Below are 10,071 nucleotides of genomic sequence, written 5' to 3'. Positions count from 1 at the left end.
ATCTGCAGAGAGAAACTGAAACACTGAAAAGTCGTGAAGCTGAAGTCGGTTTCTCTTTCATGAGGTTCTTGTTTGAATTCTCCTGTTTCAGTACATTCTGGCGCCTCATTTAAGGTGGAACGGAACAATTCAAACAAGAAGCTGGCGAATGAGAAGCGACTTCAGGCTCGTAAAGAGTTGAGCGTTGAGAGACATTTTACAAGAAACTGCTTTAGTTTAGTGGAGAAGTTTCCTGCTGGAGATGTGAGAAAAGCAGCTGTAGCTGAGCTGAAGCTTTTACAGCCTTGAGGGTAACGGGGACATTAAATGTTGTGGCTCTTAAGCTCGTTTGATTTTTGTTGAAAGAACAAAGTGTCTTCTTCATGTTTTGGGTTGTGACCCCTGGTTTAGACGCCTGGGCAGCTGCTGAGTCTCTCTGAGCTGGAGCTGTATTACTCCGCCCTCGGTTCAAACCAGTTTGATGATTAGAGCTGTGAGCGAAATCCCAGAAGACGGCGTTTAGCGTCTCCGCGTCGTGGACCAGAAACAGCCAGTTAGTAGAAGTAAATATAAGCAGATTTATTCCAGGTGATTTTGGAGCGTTTATCATGGGCTAATGTAAATGCTTCTGTCCAATCACAGGCTGGTTTCTTTTCCTTTTCTCAGTGTTGTGCATTAATTATAAAACCTTCATGATGCTCTTGTTATTGTGCTATCCGGTGTGGTCAGGAGGAGGGTGGGTTCCCCTTTTGAGTCTTGAGGGGGGTTTTCTTGCCTCTGTTGGTCGTATATTAGAGCAAAATGAGGAATTGGAACAAATTCAGTTAATTCAGTTAATTACGTTTCTTTTCCACAGGCTGCGTTTAGGAGTGACCTCACAGCACATTCATCACAACAGAAAAATGCTGATTTCAACCAATGAATCAATCAATCCATCGTTATTAGAGCACTGCCCACTGAGGCTGACCCTCATTCACAGTGGAGCTGAGCTTAGTGACAAAATGATGAGTCTAAATCTAAACTGTGCTTTGAAGTTTGTCTCATTCAGGCTGTGATTTCCGTATAATGGATCGTTCAGCTCTGGTCTTTTGTGTCCAGTATAAACCTCCCGGATGCCGCGCTGTGCTGGGATTCATTGGCGCCGCTGTGGTTGCAGTCGTGAGGCTGAGCGTCTCGCACTGTCGCTCATACTCCGGGGTTTATTTGTGTTTTCCTGCCTGCTGTTGTGTGGGTTGATTGTTGCACTCCCTCATGTCTGCAGTGGAGTCAGAGGATCAGCAGATTCGGAGGATTAAAGTGCAGGAGAGTTCAGCTCTCAGGTTCAGGATTAAAGGCGTGCTTTGATGTAATTATCCTGATGGGTCTGCTGTTAAACGCTGAGCTGTGATGATGCTGTGCCGAGTCTGCATTCTGACAGAAACGACTCGACTCGCCGACTTTCCGTGTCACAGTTATAACAGAGTCATGTTGTTCTGTGTTTTATATGATTCTATATTTCTCCTTAGTCCACTGTGAGTTACTCAGTGTCCACTGTGAGTTACTCAGTGTCCACTGTGAATTACTCAGTATCCACTGTGAGTTACTCGGTGTCCACTGTGAATTACTCAGTGTCCACTGTGAGTTACTCATTGTCCACTGTGAGTTCCTCACTGTCCACTGTGAGTTACTCAGTGTCCACTGTGAGTTACTCAGTGTCCACTGTGAGTTACTCAGTGTCCACTGTGAATTACTCAGTGTCCACTGTGAGTTACTCAGTGTCCACTGTGAGTTACTCAGTGTCCACTGTGAGTTATGAAGTGTGTGAGTTGTGTGTTTGTGTTTTTTGGTGCTGGTAGGAATGTGAACGCTCTGTGGAGCGGTGCTCATGCCCTGGCGTATCACCTGGAGGAGGCCTTTAGGAGAGACTCTGCAGGCTGGGCTCTAGGGAAGTGCATTCTGTGGGATGAAGAGGAGAAGAGAATTCCCAACTTCCTTTCGGAAATTATAGACTGCCCCTGTACCCTGGCCCAGGCCCGCGCAGACACCGGCCGCTTCCACGTCAGTTCATCATCATTCTCCATCTAATCACCAACCAAACACCATCATTCTCCATCTAATCACCAACCAAACACCATCATTCTCCATCTAATCACCAACCAAACACCATCATTCTCCAACAAACACCAACCAAACACCATCATTCTCCAACAAATATCAACTAAACACCAACATTCTTCAACAAATATCAACCAAACACCATCATTCTCCAACAAACACCAACCAAACACCATCATTCTCCAACAAACACCAACCAAACACCATCATTCTCCAACAAATACCAACTAAACACCATCATTCTCCAACAAACATCATCTAAACACCATCATTCTCCAACAAACATCAACTAAACACCATCATTCTCCAACTAATCACCCACTAAACACCATCATTCTCCAACAAACACCAACCAAACACCATCATTCTCCAACTAATAACCAACTAAACACCATCATTCTCCAACTAATAACCAACTAAACACCATCATTCTCCAACAAACACCAACCAAACACCATCATTCTCCAAAAAAAAAGCAAAGCAAAGTTTATTTATACAGCGCTTTTTTACAGGAGGTGCTGTCGCAAAGCAGCTTTACAGATCAATCAGCATTACAGAAAGAAAGAAAAGAAAATCCGTGTCCGAGCCCCCAGGAGCATCGCCAGTGCCAACAGTGGCAAGGAAAACTCCCTAAAAGAGGAAGAAACCTTGAGAGGAACCAAGACTCAGAAGGGGAACCCGTCCTCCTACGGTTGACAACGGATAGCAAACATTATTAGTATGAAGTTTTATAGAACAAAGTGGGGAAGAAAAGAAAGCAGCGGCTGATTAGATCAGCTTATGATAAAGCAGCAGCAGCGGTGGTGGTCAAGCTGATGGTGACTAGCGGCACCCGATCAGGGCAGAAGGGCCAACAGTGTCAGTCGTGCAGGATGGGCAGTTGATCAGCTCGGCAGAGAAAGGAAAGAAAAACACAGAGTCAGTTCTGTAAAGAGTGACTGACCACAGAGTCAGTTCTGTAAAGAGTGACTGACCACAGAGTCAGTTCTGTAGAGAGTGGCTGACCACAGAGTCAGTTCTGTAAAGAATGACTGACCGCAGATTACAGTAAAACAGAGCAGCAGAGACTCCAGCAGGTCCAGATCTGACAGGGAGACTAATCACAGAAGACTCGACTGTACAAGTGAGTTTTTAGCCTAGACTTAAAGACTGAGGCTGAGTCTGAGTCCCGAACATTAACAGGAAGGTTATTCCAGAGCTGGGGGGCTCTGTATGAGAAGCTCCGCCCCCTGATGGAGCTTTATTAGTTCTAGGTACCAGTAGTGAGCAGCACCTTGTGATCTAAGTAGGTGTGATGGTTCATAGTGGGAGAGAAGGTCACTCAGGTACTGAGGGGCGAGTCCGTTTAGAGCTTTATAGGTCAGTAATAGGATTTTATAATCAGTGTGAAATTTAACTGGTAACCAGTGCAGGGCTGATAAAACTGGGCTGATATGGTCAAACTTTCTGGATCTTGTGAGACTCTGGCTGCAGCGTTCTGGACCAGCTGAAGTTTGTTGAGGCTTTTGCTGGGACGTCCAGACAGCAGGACATTAGAGTGTCCAGCCTTGAAGTAATAAAAGCATGAGCTAGCTTTTCTGCATCCTGTAGAGATAATGAATTTCTTAATGTAGCGATATTGCGGAGATGCAGGACGGCTGTTCTAGTAATATTAGTTATATGTGCGTCGAAGGACAGATCAGCGTCTATCACGACACCCAGAGCTTGATGCAACTGAGAAACTGTTAAGTTTTAAGTGTTGAGTTAGACAGTTTGTTTCTAGCTGCTTTAGGACCAAGAAGGAGGACCTCTGTTTTATCCGAGTTTAGTAAGAGACTCGACAGTCTTTTTCCAGTCTTTTATGTCTTACAGTCCTCAATCTTGCCAAGTTTGATTTCATCCTCCAGTTTGCTTGATACGTGTAACTCATCACCATTACTCTCCATCAAACACCATCATTCTCCAACAAACACCAACCAAACACCAACATTCTCAAACTAATCACCCACTAAACACCATCATTCTCCATCTAATCATCAACCAAACACCATCATTCTCCATCTAATCACCAACCAAACACCATCATTCTCCATCTAATCACCAACCAAACACCATCATTCTCCAACAAACACCAACCGAACACCAACATTCTCCAACTAATCCCCAACTAAACACCATCATTCTCCAGCAAATAACAACCAAACACCATAATTCTCCAAACAAACACCATCTTCATTTTCCAACTAAACACAGTCATCAACCGCCATGATTCTCTGAACACCATATTTTTAAACAGGTGTTGAAGGTGTTCACCTGTGGGGTCAGTGTAGTCCACTTGCCTACAAAGCTCTTGCTCTCTGATGTCTGCTGTAATTCAGAAATAGCTCAGCATGCTTTCCAGTTCAGGCCAACTGACTGTTCTTTAGTCCAAATATTGATTTCCTTTAAAATCCAAATGAGTGTAGATCAAAAAACTTTAAAAATAGTGAAATATTCTGGGAGCTCACAGTAACATTGTTACGCATTATTTTAGAAACTATGTGCGACCAAGATGTTTGAAAACTTGCTGTTGTTTTGGGTGTTGATTTAGACTGACTATGGATGTGACATCGAAAAAGGCAGCGTTTGCACTTACCATCCAGGAGCTGTGCACTGTGTACGAGCCATACAGGGCAGGTAACCCACACCTCACTTCACCTTCATTCATCATTCTCCAACCAAACACCATCATTCTCCAACCAAACACCATCATTCTGCAACCAAACACCATCATTCTCCAACCAAACACCATCATTCTCCAACACCATCATTCTCCAACACCATCATTCTCCAACCAAACACCATCATTCTCCAACCAAACACCATCTTTCTTCAACCCAACAACATCATACTCCACCAAACACCATCATTCTCCAACAGAACAGTCATTCTCCAAAAGAACGCTGTCATTCTGCAACCAAACACCATCATTCTGCAACCAAACACCATCTTTCTCCAACTAACAATATCATACTCCACCAAACACCATCATTCTCCAAAAGAACGCTGTCATTCTGCAACCAAACACCATCATTCTGCAACCAAACACCATCATTCTGCAACCAAACACCATCATTCTCCAACCAAACACCGTCTTTCTCCAACCAAACACCATCATTCTCCACCAAACACCATCATTCTCCAACGGAACAGTCATTCTCCTACCAAACACCATCATTCTGCAACCAAACACCATCATTCTCCATCCAAACACCATCATTCTGCAACCAAACACCATCTTTCTCCAACCAAACACCATCATTCTCCACCAAACACCATCATTCTCCAACAGAACAGTCATTCTCCAAAAAAACGCTGTCATTCTGCAACCAAACACCATCATTCTGCAACCAAACACCATCATTCTCCAACCAAACACCATCTTTCTCCAACCAAACACCATCATTCTCCACCAAACACCATCATTCTCCAACAGAACAGTCATTCTCCTACCAAACACCATCATTCTGCAACCAAACACCATCATTCTGCAACCAAACACCATCATTCTCCAACCAAACACCATCATTCTCCAACAGAAGTCATTCTCCAAAAGAACGCTGTCATTCTGCAACCAAACACCATCATTCTCTAACCAAACACCATCATTCTGCAACCAAACACCATCATTCCCCAACCAAACACCAGCATTCTCCAACAGAAGTCATTCTCCAAAAGAACGCTGTCATTCTGCAACCAAACACCATCATTCTCTAACCAAACACCATCATTCTGCAACCAAACACCATCTTTCTCCAACTAACAATATCATACTCCACCAAACACCATCATTCTCCAAAAGAACGCTGTCATTCTGCAACCAAACACCATCATTCTCCAAAAGAACGCTGTCATTCTGCAACCAAACACCATCATTCTGCAACCAAACACCATCATTCTGCAACCAAACACCATCATTCTCCAACCAAACACCGTCTTTCTCCAACCAAACACCATCATTCTCCACCAAACACCATCATTCTCCAACCAAACACCATCATTCTGCAACCAAACACCATCTTTCTCCAACCAAACACCATCATTCTCCACCAAACACCATCATTCTCCAACAGAACAGTCATTCTCCAAAAAAACGCTGTCATTCTGCAACCAAACACCATCATTCTGCAACCAAACACCATCATTCTCCAACCAAACACCATCTTTCTCCAACCAAACACCATCATTCTCCACCAAACACCATCATTCTCCAACAGAACAGTCATTCTCCTACCAAACACCATCATTCTGCAACCAAACACCATCATTCTGCAACCAAACACCATCATTCTCCAACCAAACACCATCATTCTCCAACAGAAGTCATTCTCCAAAAGAACGCTGTCATTCTGCAACCAAACACCATCATTCTCTAACCAAACACCATCATTCTGCAACCAAACACCATCATTCCCCAACCAAACACCATCTTTCTCCAACCCAACACCATCATATTCCACCAAACACCATCATTCTCCAACAGAACAGTCATTCTCCAAAAGAACGTTGTCATTCTGCAACCAAACACCATCATTCTGCAACCAAACACCATCATTCTCCAACCAAACACAGTCATACTCTACCAAACACCATCATTCTCCAACACTGTCATTCTTCAACCAAACACCATCATTCTTCAACCAAACACCATCTTTCTCCAACCAAACACCATCATTCTCCAACCAAACACCGTCATACTCTACCAAACACCATCATTCTTCAACCAAACACCATCATACTCTACCAAACACCATCATTCTCCAAAAGAACACTGTCATTCTCCAACCCGTCACCACCCTCATTCTCCAGCAAAAGCCATTGTTTGTAATGGTTTTATTTGTGTTGCTCTGCAGTCCTGCGTATGCGGCTGGTCAGCAGTGTTGCTATGACAGCACTGGAGCCCAAGTCCTGACTGGAGACTCCATAGGGGGCAGTACCCCGGACCGGGGGCATGATTGGGGGGCACCGCCATACCAGAAACCCCCCAGAATCCCAGGATTTTCACACTGGAAATATGATGTCATCACCTTCTACTACTGCTGTCTGTGGTCAGATAATTGTGACTATTACTTCACCCACCGGCCGTCCAGCGACTGCAGGACATACCAGCCCCCTAAAGCTGGTGAGAGCATGATTATTTATCTGCTAAAGAGGACTCTGACTACTGATGACATTAATAGTCCGGTGGTACTGATTATTCAGGTAATTAATTCACTCAGATCAGTCAGAGGTTTTAATAAAGGTTAGATAATAAAATGTGCTTAAATGAAAAATAACTCTCCATGCAGAGTCTTATAAAGATTTTTAAAATACTAAACAAGAAAATCTTAAAAAAATAGAATAAAAAAACAGAAGTGCAGCAAAAATGCACATGAGTGTGTTTTGTTGTTGGAAAGACTAGTTGGAGACTTTAAAATCTGCATAGTCATGCTAATTAAATTCTAATTAGTGATTGTTTATTGCAAAGCATAGCATCTCACAACGCCCTAGAAACCACCTGGAAATACCATAGCAACAACCCTAACAACCTGCAAGAAACCAGCTGAGGTCATTGCAACCTGAGCACCATAACCACCATTTGGAAACAGCTTACTGCCGCCTAGAAACCACTTGGGGCTGCATAGCAACCACTCACAACCACCTAGTCACACCCTAGCAACCACTTGGGATACAATAGCAACCTCCTAGCAACACTATATCAACCGTCGGGAACACCATAGAAACCACCTAGCAACACCCAGCAAACGCACAGCATTGTCACAAAATGTTCTCTCTTTTTTTTTTTTTTTACAGTGTTGCTACACCCTTGTCAAAAGGTGGCGCTGTTTATGTTGTATCGGCAGTGATGTCACAACCTTATTATTAAATAAAGTTGGCTTGTGGTGTTATGACTACCTGTTGGCAACTAAGCAAAATATTAGGCATAACATAATGCAATTGAGGATTTTGGGGGGTTGTGACAGTGAACTGGCAACGTTACTGCTATGTTGTCACAACATTTTCAGATAACGTTGTCAGAACTTTCTGAGACATTACATTTCCATGTTGTCACATCGTTGTGGGCACCAAAACAATGATGTCACAACGTTATCACAACGCACCTCTGTTTGCTGGGTGGCACCCGCCTGGAATACTGTAGCAACCACCGAGCAACCACCTAAGGTACCATTGCAACCACCTGCAACCACCAAATGTACCATTGCAACCAGCTGCAACCACCTTAGGTTGCCGTAGAAACCACCTAGAAACTGCTTAAGCTGCACGGTCACTCTGCATTTTGTTCAGGAAACGAACTTTTCTGGTTCTACCTGAAAGTGCTGATGTGTCCAGCCCCACTCGTTACCTCAGACCGAGCCGATCAGCCGGGACGTGTTTAGTGTCTGAATGCTTCCTCCTTTAGTTTTAGCACTGGCTCATTTAGCTGACGAGTAATGGAAGTTTAGCGCGTAGCATCATGCTAAATCAGTCCGCAGGTGTTTCAGGGGCTCCAGTACACCTGATCCTGTGGTTCCTGAGTCTGTATGACGCGCTGTGGTCAATAGACGTGGACGGAAGTCCTTCAGACACAGTAGCAGCAGCTGGAGGTCGGAGCTGTCTTTTGATGTACTTTAACCGTTTAAATCTGAAGTGACCCGAAACAAACGGCTAACAACAAATAAAAGCTAGCTGCTCGTTTTCTGGTGGTTGGTTAGTGTAGTGGGTAACTCCTCTGCCTTCTACACTGTAGACTGGGGTTCAATCCCCCACCAGGGCAGCACCCTCCACTACACCAATAAGAGTCCTTGGGAAAGACTCCTAACACCACCTTGGCCTTCCTGTGTAAAATGATCAAATTGTAAGTCGCTCTGGATCAGAGCGTCAGCCAAATGCTGTAAATATAAATGTATTACTGTAACGGCACTTTCACTGCACTTTACACTGCAGGACTGGTGCAGCTCAGAGTCAGTGGCGTCTATAATCTGCGCTGTTAGACCTCCGCACACCTCCTCACACCTCACACCTAAACACAGCCAGTCTCTCACGCCATGGAAATATGTAAATAGATACTTTTATACTTAATTTACTTTCTCTTGTACTTTAAATTCAGTCTAGATTTATTCCTATTTTGTGTTCTGCATAGTTCCTGTGAGTTTATGTGTAATTATATGTCTCAGTACCGAAACACTGCAGGTTCCCTCCAGGATCAATAAAGATCCGTCCGCCCGTCCATCTACATACTTCATACTACAGCCAGCCTCTACTGAGGGGGTTGAAGTGGAGAGGGTAATGACCTACAGGTATCTCGGTCTGAAACTGGATGACAGGTTGGACTGGTCAGTCAACACAGACATCCTGTACAGGAAGGGTCAAAGCAGGCTCTACTTCCTGAGGAGGCTGAGGTCCTTTAACATCTGCAGGAAGCTCCTGCAGATGTTCTATCAGACCATGGTTGCCAGCTGTCTTTTCTATGCTGTGGTTGCTGGGGAGGAAGCATAAAAAGGAGAGACGAGATGCGACTGGTCAAGCTGGTCAGGTGAGCGGGGTCAGTGGCCGGTGTGGAACTGGACTCTGTGGTCACGGTGGCTGAGAGAAGGACACTACCCAAACTGCTCTCCATTATGGAGGATGATGGCCACACACTGCACACCATCATCAGGGACAGGAGGAGCAGATTTAGTGGCAGGTTGCTGTCACAGAGCTGCTCAACCCACAGATTCAGGTGGTCTACGTCCCCAGAGCCATCAGGCTCTTCAACTGTTCCCAGGGGGGTCAGCAGAGACGGGGGGGGTGCTGAATCTGAATCTCATGCTTATCCTGTGTTTCTCTGTTCATCTGCACGTCTGGACAGCGCGCTGCCCGTATTTATTTATTCATTCTGTGGTCATTATACACCGTCACCTGTAAATCCTTGTACAGTCATTATTGCGCTGCATCCCTCATCTCAGGTTATAGATTTTATCACAGACTGTGGAATTCTTTCTGTTTGTATATCTGCCTGTA

The 10,071-nt window shown here is 44.4% G+C and overlaps 1 protein-coding gene across 2 annotated transcripts in view; it reads left to right on the top strand.

The window, feature by feature from the left end:
- susd2 (sushi domain containing 2) overlaps nt 1-10,071 on the top strand; it is a 61,884-nt gene that overhangs the window by 7,386 nt on the left and 44,427 nt on the right. Inside the window, exons 6-8 of one of the 2 annotated variants that reach the window (XM_017688178.2) lie at nt 1,815-2,016; nt 4,643-4,728; nt 6,945-7,213. In XM_017688178.2, coding sequence (XP_017543667.1) covers nt 1,815-2,016; nt 4,643-4,728; nt 6,945-7,213 — 557 coding nt within the window. The remainder of the gene's footprint in view (nt 1-1,814; nt 2,017-4,642; nt 4,729-6,944; nt 7,214-10,071) is intronic. The other variant, XM_037531757.1, reaches the window with a different exon arrangement.

This window comes from Pygocentrus nattereri, chromosome 20 (genome assembly GCF_015220715.1).
Source record: "Pygocentrus nattereri isolate fPygNat1 chromosome 20, fPygNat1.pri, whole genome shotgun sequence".
In the NCBI taxonomy this organism is placed as follows: Eukaryota; Metazoa; Chordata; class Actinopteri; order Characiformes; family Serrasalmidae; genus Pygocentrus; species Pygocentrus nattereri.
Note: the sequence above shows the minus strand (reverse complement) of the source record. Positions and strands in the feature narration are given on the sequence as shown.